The following is a 17,276-nucleotide window of genomic DNA, read 5'->3' as shown; positions in this document are numbered from 1 at the left end:
AATGTAGCTTCATAATGATTTTTTCATACTGTTCAATAATTCTTTTGTTATCGACATTTGTTAACACTCAATCTCTTTCGGACGAAATTAATTCTCTCCCGCCATGCTCGGATAGCTGTCTTGATACTGCTACAAGCAGACTTGGATGTAGTATTGGTGATTACAGTTGCTTTTGTGCAGACGAAAGTGGAAACTCGGCACAGAGTTCGACCGTATCGAATGCGACCACCTGTATACAAGACTCATGTAGTCTCATTGATGCTAGCAGTAAGTTGTTCCCCGGATAGTTCAGAACTCATGCTTAATTCCTCATAGCTTCCTTGAAGGTTGTTGGCCAGATTTGTGTCCTTATTAATGACCCCACATCCTCCTCTTCGAGCTCTTCATCAGTAACATCAAGCGCCTCGAGCTCTTCTACTACGTCATCACAAAGTAGTACAACTTCAAGTAGTGCAGTGTCATCTACTTTGATGGCCTCTACTTCAATGACCGCGACTGCTACGCCAATAGCACTAGCAAGCTCGCCGTCTAGCACATCGACGTCTTCCACTAACTCTTCGGGTAAGGATCTGAGTGATGTCGCCAAGGCCATGATCATTCTGGCCGTCGCGGCCTTGTTACTAATACTTGCTGTCGGTGCATGGGTATTATGGAAACGGAGAAGAAACCAGAAAACCTCTTCAACAAGAGGGAAGTTCAAGAACCTTGACGAAGATGAAGAGATGGGTAAGACGCCGGTGGAGCTGCAAGGAAATGATACCCAAATATTCAAGTGGGGAGGTATTGGCGTTCGGAAATCATTTAGGGTCCACACCCAAAGGATCACTTCATACATGTCGCCAACCTCTCCGAAGAACAGAAACCGTGGTGAATCTTGGGGAGAGCCACGAGGTCTCCTCTCGACAATAGATGAAAACTTACGAGGAGTGGGACAGAGTCCCGAGCCAGTTGGTAGAATCGATACTAGTCCTGTAAGGTGGCCTTCGACATCCACCGCTAACTCCCCTACATCTCCTGAGATAGTCGAACCTAGAGGTGCCCTATTCCCTCCTCACCACTCTCGTAATAACTCCAACTCACGAGAATCCTTGCCCCCCATATTACCGGCACTGGATCTACCTGCTATAACCCTTTCGACATCCTCTAGACCTAACACCCCACATCAATCTCTACCTCGAACCCCGCCACCACCTGAAGTCCCAGTAAAGACCATTGCTCGACTAGATAGGCCTTTCTCAGATTTTCCCCACAATATGCCACCTTCACCCCGAACTGTCGGAATCTCCTACGGCGCTCTAGCACGCTCGCTCTCAGTCGCCGAAACCCCATCCTCACCCCGAGCTCTCCGAACTCGCTCCCGTCATTCCATCTCATCCATCCCCAACACACCTCGAACACCCACCGCAACCACCGAGTTCGCCTCGCCCACCTCCCCACCCCTCCAATCCCCCTCCGCGCAATCCTTCCACACCTTCGGCGCCCGCTACTCCACCCACTCCCAAGCCTCCGTCTCCACCTTCCAAACCTTCCCCATCTCCCCCCAAGACATAACCGAAGTGCCTCCCCTCCCCAACATCCCCTCCATCTACCCCACACCAACCTACCCATCCCTCCCCCCCAGCCGCCCCACCACCTCCGAGTCTTCGCGCCCCCAAACCGATAAATACTACCACAGCAAACAAACCTCCATCTCAAAAGTAAAACCCAAAATGATCTACCTCTCCAACACCCCTGGTATCTCCATCGTCCCCTCCGACTCCATCTTCGCCACTCCCGAACCCATTCTCCGCGCTCCCCCCTCAAACAATCCCTTCCTCACCCACAATGAAGAGAGATCCTCCAAACCCGTCATTTCAATCAAACCCGTCATCGACCGCTTCGACACCGTCAGTTCCTGCGGCTCACAGAGTAGCAGCGGAAAACCAAATCTGAAACCTCATGTTGAAGAATTGTTTCAAGAAGGCCCGGAGAAGAAACGTTTTCAGGAACGTCAGGAAGAGAGGAGAATGAAGAGGAAGGAAAGATTGATGCATGGGCAGGGAAGTGGAGATTTGGGAGAGAGGGTCACGAGTTGGTATGATGCTACTGGTTAGATCTGAAAGGCTTGGGATGGTGTGGATAGATCCCTGGATTTAGATTGATGATGAAAGGTTATGAGGTTCGGGGAATAGGCGTTAAAAGATGGGAGATTTCTAGACAACTGGGGAATGATTCTTTGTTATTATTAGCGCGTTTTGCATATATTTCCAGTCATTAGCGAGTTGCATATACTAAAGGAAGCGGGAGTATCATGTCGGGGTTGGAGTTCAGCGTTTGCGAGGATGCAACGCTGGGTTTTAATTTCTTTAGTGAACTTTTATCAAAAGGATGATGTATATACAAAACTAAATTCGTATCCAAAAGCGAATGATAGGAAAAAATGTGCATGAATTACAATATCTACATACCAATGCCCACCCAAAATCCCTATGAATTAAAAGATTTATATAATAATATCCACCCAAATTCCCTATAAAAACAGTCTGAACTCCTCGTGAATATTCATTTTCCCCTTCCTTTACCCTTTCCAGCATTGCCACTATTCATGTCTTCCTTACTCTTCCTTTCCCCAAAACCCTTCATCTCGCTCATTCTCCTCGTGCGAACCCTCTGCAGAACCCTTGGCAATTCCTCTTCCATATCCTTCTTCTGTTTTTCCAGCTCCGGTTTATCCATCATCACAGACTTGACCCCCGTACTAGGCCTTGCAGAATCAGGTCGTGCAGTACTGGCATTTCCAGGACTAGGCCCGAATATTTTCTCTTTCGTACTGCTAAATGTTGGTCTCCGCTTTCTCGTCGATATCATCTGTGGTTGGGCTTCCTCCACAGTTCCATCAGCTGGTATCATTTCCGATTCTACCGTGTCAGGTCTTTGAATCTTATCTACCCACTCCCTATAACTGCCTCTCGTCAATAGTCCGCTCCTAAACTCATTTGCTCCCACTAATAGCTTGACAAGATCAATGAGTTCTTCCAAGTATTCGATGACTTCGATTTGACCAGCGGAAGCCGCATTCCAAGATAGAAATTTTTGACGAACGAATCTTTTCACCATCGAGACTTCAATTTCTGACCGTTCGTGAGAAGAGTCTTTAACATGGCCTGAAGAGGAAATAACGACTTCCCGGACACGGTTTATCATGCGCAGATGGGCAAGACGAGCGGATGGCAAGAATTGAGGAAGAGGAAGTTTTGTCGTAAGAGCCTCGTGAGTGGCAAAAAGAATCAGCGTTATGGATCCAGCAACGTTACGCCGATAAGGGTAAACTTGTGCATTGAGTTCTTCGAGCACACCAGATCCATATTCGTGACGTAGGATAAGCATATTCTCCATTCGATCTACAATAGCGTGTAATACGTAAAGAATTTCGCTGTAGATAAGAGCATGAGGTGCGAAGGAACCTTTGAGACGTGGCTCATTGGCGCAGAATGGGAGGAAGGTTTCTGCGGCTGCTAATGCGGCTTCGGCCTTTCCCTTGGCGATAGAAAAGCGGGATATGACAGCTGGAGAACGTACATTGACGTTATTGATTTCAGTTTCGATACCATATGCTAGACAGGCTTCCATTTCCGTGATTTGTCGTATAGAACAGGCGAGAGATTCTACAAGACGATCACGTGCTTTGACTGGAAATAGCGCGACTTCTACGATGAGAGCCACAACACCACCAATGAAGAAGGCAATCAGTCGTTTCAAGAAATTCTCGGTAGCTGAACCAGGAACGGTATGATCTTCAGTCGCAAGAACTACAATCGACATTGAGATGATTGTGACCATTCCTGCTTTGATGTATTTAGACCCGAGTTGTATGTAAGTGGATGGAATGATGCCAATAACGATGATCACCACAGCTACTATTCTGTTGCCCCCACGAGCCTGGAAAGCGGCATACCCCCATATACAACCTATCGTTGTACCGACACCTCGCAACATAAAAGTCATAACAGAGGTTCCAATAGCAACTTCTGTGATGAGGACCAGTTGCAGAGCAGCCCAAAGACCTCTGTTCAAAGAATACCAAGTATTCCACTGAACAAGAAAAGCCGGCCAAGTTACAAGAAAGACAGCAACAGTCAACTTAACAGCGTATGATATGTCGTCGCTACCAACCAAGTATTCAATCGCGTCGGCTAACCCATTTCGCAGTCGGAACATGCGCGTTCCCTTGTTCTTTCGTTTTACAGTTTTATCTGTAGCTTTGGATGATGGTGTTGGGGGTTCCTTTTTCGGCGTTGCTGACTCCACATCCTTTTTCGCTAGTAGTGTTTCTCCACTATCAATACTTGCAGCATCGCCCGCATCAGTGTCCTTCTTCTTGCCAGTTCTTGCGTCTTTTCGCGCACTGTCCGGTAAGGCTAACATATCCGCTTCACCACCAGACTGAAGCCACTTTCTCCAATTGATTTGTGGAAGATAAATTCTTTTTCGGTCGTGTCGTTCCTGTCTTCTTTCAACTAGAACCCGAGAATGTCTAAGCATCCCAAGTGTATGTAGGGCGGCTTGCCGAAGATTCAACAAGAACGAGGAAATTAGGAATGTCTCCATTCGAGGCATCAAATCAACTTGCGGTCCGCCAAGATCGTGTAGCACGGCAGCATTTTCCAATGCTGAGGCTGAGGTTCTATCAAACTCTGCAATCGCATCAACCAGAATGTCGACTCGAATATCAACCTCTTCGAGTCGAATACCAGCGGGCGCACGAGTGCCTGACGGTAGTTTCGGGACATCGTAGCAATAGGCGAGAGAAGAAGAAACAACATCAACACTTCTATCAATGTTTTCTTGAAGAGTTGACAATGGCTTTGCAATACGTTGCACAAGATACTTCAACAAATCAATATCGCCATACTCGATTTCTTTTCTCGGCTTAATCAACTCCAGGTTGTCCATCTCCTTTTCAATCAATGACTTGACCTTTTTCCTATCCTTCCTTCTCTTCTTCTTTTGTTTGCGCCTTTCTTTTCTGGAAGGTTTCTTCTCATCTGAACTTGAGTCATCGTGTGTGTTCATGTCTGTCGCTGCTCTTGACGAGTACTCTGTATCTGGATTCTCGATTCCAGCATCTTCAGCCACTGATTTGAGCTGCTGTTCATTCTTAGTTTCTGCCTCTTTCTTGTCATCAACGTCACCCATTAATGCATACTTGCTTTCACAGGCACAAATAAGAGCAATGGTGTTAGCCACAAGTTTCTTCATTTCAATATCACTGATGGGTTTCACATCTCTCGGTGGTATGACCGCCCAAGCAAGCTCAAAATTACATTCTTGTTGGGCTGCCTTACATCCTGCTAATTTAGCACGTAGTTGGGCCTTTTTGTCGGTCAGTGATTTGAGCTTCACTGGTTGGGGTCCTTTGTCGACGTCTGTTGGAGGCGGTTCCGGAGTTACTTTAGTCTTGTGGAAAAGAGAAAGTAGTTTTTGCCTCAAAGTCAAGTGATTGATGTTAGACTTTTCGGGAAGCCTTTCGGCGAGAGTCGGAGGTCTATCCAGGTCTGCACCATTTTCGCTTCCAGAGGCACTTATGATGTTTTCTAATTTAGTATCTGTGATTGCAATTTCAGAACCTTCGGCACTGGCAATGAAGTAGCGCCCAGCATCCCGCAAAGCTCCAACAGTTTCGCCAAGGGTCTCAATAGTGGTGATTCCCAGGAAGCTACTAGAGAACTCCGGGAAAACAAGAGTATTCACAGCAAGTAGGACAGCGATAGCAGTTACAATTGGGTAAACAAGCTGGGTGACTGAGAGCGTTGTGACTGCCGTGGCTGTACTAGTCATACTCACGACGCACACTATAACTAAGAGTACCACCATGAGAAATAGGCGTGGTGTGTGTGACCGTAGGACTCCATGGAAGAGCAGCGCTATAGCAAGAAATATGCCTCGAATAGTGAATGCTGCTTGAGGGTTACTGTCATATATGAGACTCGACAAGTATAGCGCGAGCATAGACCAAGCCACTCCAAGCATTGTTCCTGAGAGGGCCAGTATCAGAGCTTCGGCCATCATTCCGAAGCGTCTTCCTGGATGCCCAAAGACAGTGGTTATTGGCGCAAGGTATGCGGCTTTCCCATATACTGCTACCACCTGCGGGATAATTGCGAGAATAATACAGATTGTAGTCGCCAGAGTGTTTTTCAGCATTCGCTGCCACAAATTGTTCGTCTGCATGTTGGTCCATATTGCTCTCGCCCTCTTCTCCGCCCATTCCTCCCATCTGCTGGGACTCCATATCGACTTCCCCATCATGTATATATTGTATGTGTTTCGGCGCATGAAGGACTTGACCAATCTTACCATGTATGTATGGGTAAGATCCCAGATATTCAATGGTACCGACAGATGCCTAGAGTGGACTTGACGTAGATTTCGAGTATTAGAGTCGTGTTGGTCGTGTATCGTGAGGCATTACAAGAGCATAAGGAAAAAGAAAGATTGAGACGTGTACACCATTAAACTTCAATTGAATGCATAGCCAAAGGAAAAGTAGATATATATTTATAGTTTGAAGTTAATTAAAAGAAAGGAAGTAGAAAAGACATTGAAGAAAAGAAAATTGAGGCGCGATGGGAATTTCTTTCCAAAGTATGAAAATGCCCAACCTCGAGCCAACCGTGCCAACCAATGACGACCCAATTTTTGATCTACAGTGATTAAACTTGCATACAGGGGGGTGATTGACCGCCCGTACCTATCTTTACGAGCTCACCGGGCTGTAATTCACAGACCCCAGCGAGCCCAGCCCAGCTAAAAGTGTGCCCCGCACAACTTAATCTACATCCTGAGCAATGAGCCATGACAGACAACCACCAACGTAACTACATTCCTACTTTCTTAACATCAAGATAATAAACAATCGTCTTTTTATCACCATGGCGCCTTTTTCAACGGTAATTGTGAGTGTTAATACTTTTGATATTTATTATTTGTAAATACTGAATCGCATGTACATATGCTAACTCCTGCAAAGTCTAAACTCAAGGTCCAACTGAAGCTCTCAATTGCCCGGCTTCGCATGGTACAACAGAAAGATGAAGCCGTTTCGAAACAACAACGTAGAGCTATGGCTCAACTTCTAGAGACCGGAAAGATAGAATCTGCAAAGATTCGAGTCGAGAATATCATTCGATCAGATATCACAACCGAACTCCATGAAATACTCGAGCTCTATTGCGAGCTACTCCTTGCGCGAACTGGACTCATGGAATCGTCGGTTTGCGATGCGGGCTTGGAGGAAGCTGTTAAGAGCTTGATATATGCTGCGCCTAGAACAGAAATTAAGGAGTTACAACAAGTGCGCGCTTTATTGTGCGAAAAGTACGGAAAGGAGTTTGCGTTGCAAGCGATGGAGAATAGTGATGAGAAGGTCTCGGAGAAAGTGTTAAAGAAGCTATCTGTCACACCACCGGCCCAGGAATTGGTGAATGGATATTTGGAGGAGATTGCTAGAACATATGGAGTTGACTGGCCAAAAAGACCAAAGGAAGATCTTGGAGAAGCCCCAGAATTTGTGGATGATGACGATGATGACGAAAATCCGAGTGGTGGACAGGCACAAAAGAACCTGGAGGCGCCGCTAGCAGCGAACGGTAAGGCTGACGAAGAGAGAGAGGAGTTGAGTAAAGCCACCCCACCAAAGAATTTCGGGCCCTCAAGCCCACTTAGGGTCAATCCACCAAGTCCTCGTACAGACAACTTGCATCCTAGGGTTCGCGGAGCTCTAGACCTGAAGCCAACAAAGAAGATGCAAACTGCGGCTGCATCAAAACCTGGCATTCAAAGCAAGGGTCCAGTTGGAGGTATGATACCGGATGTGGATGAGTTGGCGGCAAGATTTGCAGCATTGAAGAAATGAGTAAGGTTATAGAATATTGCAACGGCGGCGGAATCAGGAGTTGGAGAGCATATTCAGGCAGGCATAGGGATTTATTTTTATTTGGCGTCAATCTATACCACTATTCAGATGCTGTGTGATTTTATCCGGGGTCACGATCATGGCCACTGTAGGATAGAATTTAATCATAGAAACGTTTATCCATTAACAACCTAGTCTCCCAAGTCTTTTCTGAGGTAATCTGCCGAGATCTTCCTTCCAGGCCTTCCTGAGATTTTGAAGCAGTATCGAACTTCGGTCTCCTTTCTTAGGCTTCTCTCTTTTTCTGATGAAAGTCATGCAACAAGGGCTTAATATTTCCATCGTACCCACTCTTCCTCATCCATTCGCCCACCGACTTGATCCTTCCCGGCCAAATTTCATCCATCAAAGCCCAATCCTTTCTTACCTTGCCACTCTTCCAAAATCTCCAGAACCCACCAAAATTCTCCCGATACGTTTGCAATGTTCCTTCATCCCCGGGAGCACTGTGCCCAAACTTCGCATCCGGATCTGGGAAAAGGCCAAGATCAAACCATCCATCAACCGTCACATCTTTATACACCGCCTTCTTCCCGGTCACTTCAGTAAAGGCAGCTGGAATATCTGCCCAAACAACTTCTTGAGAAGCAACATGGAGATTAAGTCCATTGCTACGATCGGGATGATCGAACACCCATCTGGCATATTTTCCAAAATCCTCTAAAGCAATCAACGGCGCACTTCCTCTTGGTCCCAAGGGCGCAATAAAAGCCAAAGTCTCAGGGTCGTCCTTATCAGGATGAGGAGCCAAAAGCTCATTCAACATTTCCATATACAAACAGCTAGTCAAGATGCTCCACTTCATCTTCTCCTTATCTTGCACACTAATCCAATCCGCAACCTTAGCTTTCGCATCCATATGACCATCTCTATAATCATTATCGAAATCGGAGATCTTGAGTGAATACTCAAGACTGGAGTACAAGAAATGTTGCAACTTGTGTGTGCGTGCGATTTCGTAATAACGGATGCCCCAATAGATCTCACCTTTTTCGCCAATGGCACCGCCATTTGTGTTGATGAAGGCGTGGGTGCATCCAGAGAAGAATTTATGGAGGTCATGCTCGGAGTAAATATCTCCTTCGACGATGGTTACCCTTGGAAGTTGTGCCAATTCTTGCGCGTGTGGAGAGTTGGCACTTCGAGTTACGAGGCGAATGTTGTAGGCGCCATCTTGAGCTAGTTCTAAGGGAGTGTTAGTGTATCTTAGGGGATTATCGATGGATATCATGGGAATTTACCTTTCACAACGGGCATGCCTTGGACGCCTGTGCCTCCAATGACAAGAACAAGGGGTTTTGTAGAAGCCATTCTGTTTTCAGCTTAGAAGTTGTAGGTTCGGATGGTTGTTGAAATTGTTTAAATATCCTAGACTAAATGAATTGAGTGTTCTGGTATTTATTTATATAAAGTCCCCCCAGAAAGTTTTCCAGCGACAAAAACCCCCAACATATACCCTTCTCTATATCACTAATCATGTTCTATACCTCCCTCCTTCTCGGCGCAAATATCTAATCACCCATGCGTCGATTGTTGCATCATCTGCATACCTCGCATCAACCCGCAGAATATTTATTAATCCTTTACACCTCACTCATATCCATATTCTCTTTTCCCGCGCAATATCTTTATCCAGAGCGCCATAATCGAGGTGCTGATTTAAGCGAGCCCTTTTAGGAGTCAATGATGAGAATGAATAGTAATCATGCAACAAAAGAGAATGCTTACTCCGCAACAAGCATAGAGCCTTTGTCGGCATTAATGTGGTCACTTCGGATTATTGGATGAGAAGGATTCGGTGCCTTGAAAGATTGTAGGTTGCACTGGTACTATTTCTGATGATTAGTTAGTATTAGATTTCTTCCAAGTGCGGGAACGCAGGTATAGGAATGCGGATTACAAGCATCGACTATCTAATCGATTGGTAATGTGTTTTTCTGACAATGTGTAGTCTGAGTGAGCATAAGGAGAGAATATTAATCAAGAATAATCAAAAATCCGGAAACGATTTCAAGACACCTCAAATGCGTCACAAGAGTGTAAGACTACCCGTGGACTACTATACATCTTCAATTTGACTTATGTTCAAGCAGGAGAATACCACATATCATTCTAGCTGCTAATACTTTAGCTCCTAAATCTAAAGAATCTGACATATTAACACGATTTCACTATACAGAAACTTCTATCACATCCTTTACCATGTCAACCCAGTCAGCGGAAAAGATAGCAAGTATCATTGAGCGTAATTTGTACGTGAAACTGCTATCAGAAGTTTACACATCCAACATGCTAACAACTTAAACTTCGGACATTACTCCAAGACCATGCATGTTAAACCACCACTACTCAGTGTTTGCAATAGAGAAGAATGAATCCCTCGGAAGACGTGGCACAGTGATTGGTAAAGTTTCTTCATTTACTCAAGATCAAATTTCATCTAGGCTCTAACTTCACTCACAGTTTCATGCGCCGATCCTCGCATTACTCCTGAGAAATTCCTTGATCTTGAATTTGCCGGTATTGTCTTCTCTTCACTTGAAGCTCTTCGAGTGTTTGAAAGTTAATATACTCTATAGAAGCAGCCATCGTCCGCAATGCAGGAGGACGTGCTCGTCCAGCTCTATCCAGCCTTCTCGCCCTCGATAGTCTTGGTAACACAGGCACTATCATTGTGATTCATCATACAGACTGCGGAATGTCTCATTACTCAGAATCTGAATTTCAGGACAGATCGAAAGCAAAGCATCCTGAGATTAATCTCCATGGAGAGGAATTTGGTGCTATAGTGGAGTTAGTGTTTTCTATTTCAGGTTCTTGCGGATGGATTGAATGTAATAAGGTTATAATAATCAAAGAAGAGTACTAACGAAACAAAAATTAGTCCCGAGAAAACAGTAAAGGAAGATGTGGAGTATCTGAAATCATTTGAGAGTTGGGGAAAGGCAAATGTAGAAATCTTGGGATTGGTCTTAGACACATTTTCCGGAGTTGTAAGAAGAGTGGTCTGAGTTGATAGTCGAGAGATGAGCTGGACTAGTTAACTGTTACCAGTGAACTGTTTTTCCAGGCAGTTGGAACATGTTTTGTTGTATTGCATTCAATGCAGCAATCTTGAGTCAGAATCAAAAGTATAATTTCTCTACATGTAGAATTTCTGATCCCCAGAGTACAAGACTGGCATGTTACATACACTACATGTCGTTTCAACTGAATCGCAAGTACCAAACACTTTCTTCAAATGATTGAAGTGAATCATTGCGAACGCGCTCCTTGAATTTTTCTCCACGTCTTCCAGAAACTTCAAAGTAGTTTGAATTTTGATGATGATTTTTGCATGGCTTCAATAACTGATAATGAGTAAGTCTATCATGTTGTCGTTGCCCAATTGATTTTGCTATGATCGACTGACTTCCTGTACTATGAGTCCACTACCCCATTCATCATTCACTCACTCATAACCACTTTGCGAAATTTATATACTCAGCCTATACCTCCATCTCATCTCGTCTCGTCTCATCTCATCTTACCTTCCTCATTCACTTCAAAATCCCCACTCCACAACATCCACAAAAAGCAAAAGCAAAATACCAAAAGTTGGGCCACTCGGCTTAATCTATCAATGTTCACTGGTTCAGTGTCCCGTAATATTTCTGCTAGTGAAAGGGTCATATTATTTGCACTCGTTAAGTGAACATTGGACACCTAATCATGTCTCTCATGTCGAGTAATACACTATACCACTACGCCATGAGTGACGTTTTCGGATATGGGGAGGTATGGGTTTAGAGTAATACCTTGGAGTTGGGCTGGTTGGGCTGGAGATGGATAATCATGCTTTTGGTCATGGGAAAGTCCCTTGCAGGATGTCTTACTTCATCGTTCAATGCATTAACATTCATCTCGACAGTTCTTAGTATTTCTCTGGCTGTGTGATTGTTAAATGCGTCAAGTTAGCTCTGTGCTTCAGATTCTTCAGTACACGGGATAATGCCTATAGTATGCAATCATACAAATCTCATGTCGCCGTGGTTTAGCTTTCGATTCCTGAGTGCGGGTTTCGAAGCTTTCCCTTCTGACGATCAAAGTGATTGTTTGATATGGTTTCGCTTATCGCAATCTTCTTCTCATCTCAGGATCTGACTCAAGCTCAAGCTCATGATTATGGCACAAAGGTTTTAGGCTGATCAGCCAGAAGAATGCAGTAGATGGCGATGGATTGATGATAATATATCAAATCAGCGAGTGGTACACCTAGTAGCCGATAGATCTTCATTAATCTGCATCTTGAATAGTCCTGACAAGAAAAATTATTGCCACATTCCAGCGATAGCACAAGACCTGGATTTAAGTTCCGTTCACCAATCACCCTTCCTATGTCATCCGCATTGAAGTGCTTTTCTAATATCAGATCCCGTGAAACTTGATTAATAATCCTCCCAAGCCCCAGGTATCCCTCTCTCTGGATGATCAACTAGTTCCCAGAAACCCCGGAAGTTTGCGTAGTAGTCCCGCCTCGGTTCGTCCAATGAGTACCAAAATTTCCAATCATCAACAGCTGGTCCATAGACAAAGCTTATCAGATGTCCCGTCTCGTAAATACTGTGATATTTCCCATTCCTCATCTTCCTCTTTCCCTTTGCTTTGAAGAGCAACAACCATTCAGAGGTATTATCCACGAAATGGTCATGCTCTACTTTGCCGTATTTCAGTAGATCAGTGCCAGAATCGTGCAGTATCTCGAGCCAGAGTTGCACAGGAACTGGGCATATCCCTGAATAGGGTAAAACGTGAGGGTAAGTCCAAATATTTCCACTCAACGAGCAAGGTAGAAGACCTCCGCGGAAGACCTCTGAACCATTGGCAATGAGGCGCTCTATCAACTCGATTGATGTAAAACATTCTGCATTTGAAAATCGACCCCTCGGTCCAAATTCTGCTTTCCTAGCTATCAGCTGAGTTGAGTCGGAGCACATAGTCGAGTCTCTATTTCTTCTAAACCAACTAGACATGACACTTGCAACGTAACCAAGCTCAATTGATAAAAAAGTTCTGCCAATATATTCAGGGCGGTTTCCAAAAACCATCTTGCAGCAAACTTCGTTCAATTGGTCTCCGTGAAGCATTAGTGATATCATACCAGCTGTACTACAATCCCGAGTAAAGTTACAACAAACTTTCAGTGCGAACATCATCCTCTCCTCGAAACTCCACTCTTTGAATGTCGGATCAATTTTATGAAGCAGCCAAGCTAAAATATCAGGATCAACCATGATGTCCCAACTATTTTGCAGTGGATTATGAATCTCAGATATTGGATACAGTAGCTGCACCACACTGTTTCGAGAGGAGTTTTTGTAGGAATGGCGGCAAACACTATATGATAATGCAGATCTACCTCAACTAGTTATTTAAAGCCGTGTATGATATGAAGGCCAGAGTACGTACGTCATGGAAGAGTCATTCGGGTCTGCTCCTTGATCAAGTAGAAGACGGCACATATCATAATATCCATGCATACTAGCTATCTATGAAAATTAGACTGTTACATTTCTTGGCAAAAATGGGATGATTACGTACATCAAGTAATGTAATACCACGGGAGTTTCTATCGAATGGGGTGGCTCTTTTGCTCTGCAATAATACCTGGAGTCCGGATAAATCTCCTTTAAATAAATATTTCCAAGTTAACGAATCACGACCGACTGTATAGTATTGTCGGAAGTTGAATGTCCACCCTGAAGGTGCTTGAAACCCAGAGAAATCCCAAGTATAGCCCGAGGATGAAAACAACTGAGGAGTGCTGAACTTCTTTTGAAAGTACTTAGCCTGCTTATCAAGCTTATCTCGTGTTCTACTTCTCATGGGTCTCTTCGTCTCATAATCATAAACCACAGTATCGCGCGATTGAAGCAGGGTACTAGACATTACATTGGCGGAACGGGTAATGGAAACTTTTAGCTCCTCGAATCCTTGCAGCTGACGATCCGCATGACTTTCAACTGCCTCTATTTGAAGCTTGTGGTATTCCATTTGGAGTGCGTCCGAGTATGTCTGCCGAGAAAGCATAAGCATATATTGCGCATCCCTCAACCGATTCCGAAATTTATCGAGTGTGTCTTTCTTCAACACCACTTTCGCGCTGCCAATCTTGCGTCGCTTGGAGATAGCCACATTAAGGTCTTTCACTATTGTATTGAGAATATCCGTCCCACGGCGACAAAGCTCTAGGCACTTTGTGACCGTAGCCGAAGGAATCGATGGCAGATTTGAATTAGATGTGTGGATATCGGAAAGAACCAGACTTAGTGCATCGAGCTCTTCAAGGGCATATTGGATATCTTCGGGAGCTTCTTTCACCTCGTCCCAGAATCGTTTCAATTTTCTAACGCCGTCCATGAGCTGAAGCCCCAACGAGGCTACGCCCATGCCACTGGCAATGATGCCAAATTCTGCCATGAGTATGGTATTGAAAGACAAGATCTGTTTCGAAGCTCGTGAAATAATTATGTTTTGCTCGAAAGGAAGTATGATATAAATTGAAATCAATTGCGAGAACGAAAAGACATTTCGAGGACGAGCCCGAGGACTGTGTCGTTTCGCGACGTGGGATCAAAAGTAAGCACAGCCGCATCAACAGAGTACTCGGCCAATCCCAACTACAGGAATCTATGTGGCAGTGTTCTCATGCTTGCCATTGGCATAGAAAAAACTGACTCCGCCTACAACCGATTTAAATAGCCTAAGTTCGAATTACAACCCATCAAATTGATGATAACACCAGATAAAACCGCCATCAAAATCCTCGCGATGTCAAAGTGATATGCTCCTCTCATGCGACAAGGTGGGACTTTAATTTCAAATTTGGTCTAAATTCGTGCAACAATACACGTACCTATCCTTTTAGTCCTACAAGCCTTGGCTCTTAGAAATACACCCTGAGCAAGTATAGAGATCATGAACTGAAGGTATCATAATGTAATTTTCCACGTCTACATTTATACCATTTCCAAATTCTAAATCATATCCTCAAATTTCGACCGAATAGGGCTTGCCCTCTTCCTCCTCAACTCCAGCTCCCTTCTTGCCTTCACTTTAATTGCTCTTCTTTGACTCAGTGACCTTTGTCTTTCAATTCTCAAAGCATTCGGTGCAGCAGGATGTGGAGATCGCAAAAGCGATGTTCTCTTCGCTACATCCCTTGCTGTCTCCTTGAACTTGATTAGTCGTATTCTTCTCGCACCTGATCCGTTATGCTCCACCCCTTTTTCTCCTGTCTGTACCGATCGCGAATAATAATTCACGGTGCCTATCATAGCCTCGGCTTTTAGTTCTGCCTTCATCGCTTTCCTCCGAGCTAGGAAAGATGCTCTCATCGCATCGCGCTCTTTTCTTTGACGCTCCGTTGCTCTCAGATTTTGTTTCCTTCGCTCCCAACGTGTCCTCAATGTTCTCTTTCGCTCCAAACGACCAGCCAACATGGCTCGCCCGCGTGCTTGATAACTAAGTCTTTCTTCAATCCTTCGTGCTTTCCTATCCTTTTCTTTCTGTCTTCGTGCCAATTTCACCTCCGTAAACATTGATTTTAGACCGCCCTCACGCGCATTGATTTCCCTTTGTCGTTCAAGAACGTGATCGAAAGATTTGCCTTCTTTTTTCAAGGTTTCGATCTCTCGCTTATCTTGGGTCAATCTCCAGTTCCTATCTTTTTTCATCTCCTTTCCCCTGTGAATTACAAATTCATGAGTTCCTTTCATCTGAGCGATATTATCCCTAGCAAGTAACACCAGTTCCTCTTGCTGACGTGATGAATTTCTCCCTACAACCCATACAAGCTCTCTTCCATTACTCCAAGGCTTTATATTGATCCGGGAACTACTAGGCAATTGGCTTTGAATGACTTGAGGATGTAGAGCCAAGCCACCGGGCATCTCCATCATCTTTTGAAACATCTCATCTTCGCTGAACTTGAGATTTTTCGCGAAATGTATGTGAAACTCTGCATTGTAATTGCGTGTTTCTAAAAAGTAATAAGCTTTTGCCAACATCACGCTCAGGTTATCGCCCGTAACATCCTTTGTCAAATTTATAAGTTTCGCATTGCCACGACCTCCTTTAGTTTTCATTGCTTTCCCGGGCTTTGGCACCATGAAAGATTTTCGTTTGATCAAAATGTATTCGTCAACGTTGGTCGCTCCCAGATCATGAAGACGTTCAGCTATCTTCTTCAGCTGATGACGCTCTCCCCTTGAGATATTTTGGAACCCAGTTCTAGGCACCAGCATCCAGCTCGTCCCTTCTCCTGGGTCCAATAATGCTTCTTCTCTTTTGCACAGGTAGTCTTTCATCACATCGCCTATCGTCATTACGCCAATAAACGTGTGTGGCTTGCTGTAGGGCTTTTTATCCGCTTCTACCCATAATATAATCTTTTGCGATTGATAATCTGTTTGAGAAAAGAGTGATGTCTTGACATAATCCAGAATTTTATGGTTATCGGCTTGCAATTTACCATGTTTTGTCCTTTCTGCGATTCGTGACAACATAATATGGCGACATTGTTGTGGAAGGCGAAGTAGGATGGAGCGGCGCAATGAATTCGTAGATGACTGCTGGGTTACTGGGTGGTAGAACGGGCGTACTGAGGTATTGGATATCTTTTCATTGAGATAACGCAATAGAGGGCGTGAGGGGATGAGTTTAGTAGTACTCATGACTATGAACTTGATGATTTGTGAACTCTAATGATTTGACGTTCTTATGGAATTGTTTTAAACCGTTAAAATTATACACCGCCTTCTTTTAAGAAGATGAGTATTTGACCGCTCACGTGCCTAGTCTGACACAAATGTTTTGTTGCACATCTGATTTTTTCCTGTCCTCTCTCGTTGAAGAAATGTTCAGATTTCTTCTCTTGTAACTTCTTGATTAATCAGCATCTAGCAAGCATATTTTTCAGTCTGACCTACGTAATACTTATCCCCGGTGATGTCAATCTTAACTTCTCGGCTTCCGATTACTGATCATGATCAGATACGGAGTAGAGACATAAATACAAAACCTCCGAAGTGGATTAATGGGACAATATCATTCCGAGGTTTATAACGGTTCCACAATGGATTTCTAAGCTTGACGATATAAAGTTGTATATCGGAAAAGAGTTTTTGGCAGGAATATTGATCTTTATTCTCCGACTTATTAGTAACGTGGCCGGTTTCGTCATCTTGTGCTTTGTATGGAGCCCTCGAAAAGGAGATCAGGTATATATATGTGTCAAGTAGGCCCATCATGTAGGACAGTTTTTTTCAATTAAAGTTCAAAT

At 44.2% G+C, this 17,276-nt stretch overlaps 7 protein-coding genes across 7 annotated transcripts; 3 read left to right on the top strand and 4 right to left on the bottom strand.

The window, feature by feature from the left end:
• Positions 1 to 14: 14 nt before the first annotated feature.
• EAF02_003734 (uncharacterized protein) lies at positions 15 to 2,093 on the top strand (the record flags this gene model as incomplete). The annotated part of the gene is made up of 2 exons (XM_038899782.1): positions 15 to 267; positions 316 to 2,093. 2 exons carry the CDS (start codon positions 15 to 17, stop codon positions 2,091 to 2,093), a joined length of 2,031 nt encoding a protein of 676 aa, XP_038760709.1.
• Positions 2,094 to 2,541: 448 nt separating this feature from the next.
• EAF02_003733 (uncharacterized protein) lies at positions 2,542 to 6,285 on the bottom strand (the record flags this gene model as incomplete). Its single annotated transcript, XM_038899781.1, has 1 exon — positions 2,542 to 6,285. The coding sequence occupies one exon, from the start codon at positions 6,283 to 6,285 to the stop codon at positions 2,542 to 2,544; it is 3,744 nt and encodes a 1,247-aa protein (XP_038760708.1).
• Positions 6,286 to 6,911: 626 nt separating this feature from the next.
• EAF02_003732 (uncharacterized protein) lies at positions 6,912 to 7,894 on the top strand (the record flags this gene model as incomplete). The annotated part of the gene is made up of 2 exons (XM_038899780.1): positions 6,912 to 6,935; positions 7,010 to 7,894. The coding sequence occupies 2 exons, from the start codon at positions 6,912 to 6,914 to the stop codon at positions 7,892 to 7,894; spliced, it is 909 nt and encodes a 302-aa protein (XP_038760707.1).
• A 286-nt stretch (positions 7,895 to 8,180) lies between these two features.
• Positions 8,181 to 9,265, bottom strand: EAF02_003731 (uncharacterized protein; the record flags this gene model as incomplete). Its single annotated transcript, XM_038899779.1, has 2 exons — positions 8,181 to 9,139; positions 9,196 to 9,265. 2 exons carry the CDS (start codon positions 9,263 to 9,265, stop codon positions 8,181 to 8,183), a joined length of 1,029 nt encoding a protein of 342 aa, XP_038760706.1.
• Positions 9,266 to 10,285: 1,020 nt separating this feature from the next.
• On the top strand, positions 10,286 to 10,965 carry EAF02_003730 (uncharacterized protein; the record flags this gene model as incomplete). The annotated part of the gene is made up of 4 exons (XM_038899778.1): positions 10,286 to 10,358; positions 10,418 to 10,474; positions 10,534 to 10,747; positions 10,839 to 10,965. The coding sequence occupies 4 exons, from the start codon at positions 10,286 to 10,288 to the stop codon at positions 10,963 to 10,965; spliced, it is 471 nt and encodes a 156-aa protein (XP_038760705.1).
• A 1,078-nt stretch (positions 10,966 to 12,043) lies between these two features.
• On the bottom strand, positions 12,044 to 14,413 carry EAF02_003729 (uncharacterized protein; the record flags this gene model as incomplete). Its single annotated transcript, XM_038899777.1, has 3 exons — positions 12,044 to 13,348; positions 13,403 to 13,482; positions 13,535 to 14,413. 3 exons carry the CDS (start codon positions 14,411 to 14,413, stop codon positions 12,382 to 12,384), a joined length of 1,926 nt encoding a protein of 641 aa, XP_038760704.1. The 3' UTR covers positions 12,044 to 12,381.
• Positions 14,414 to 14,970: 557 nt separating this feature from the next.
• EAF02_003728 (uncharacterized protein) lies at positions 14,971 to 16,668 on the bottom strand (the record flags this gene model as incomplete). Its single annotated transcript, XM_038899776.1, has 1 exon — positions 14,971 to 16,668. One exon carries the CDS (start codon positions 16,666 to 16,668, stop codon positions 14,971 to 14,973), a length of 1,698 nt encoding a protein of 565 aa, XP_038760703.1.
• Between the last annotated feature and the right edge of the window lie 608 nt (positions 16,669 to 17,276).

The sequence above is a fragment of the Botrytis sinoallii genome (assembly GCF_014898435.1).
Source record: "Botrytis sinoallii strain Bc 23 chromosome Unknown BSIN_005, whole genome shotgun sequence".
Taxonomy (NCBI): domain Eukaryota; kingdom Fungi; phylum Ascomycota; class Leotiomycetes; order Helotiales; family Sclerotiniaceae; genus Botrytis; species Botrytis sinoallii.
Note: the sequence above shows the minus strand (reverse complement) of the source record. Positions and strands in the feature narration are given on the sequence as shown.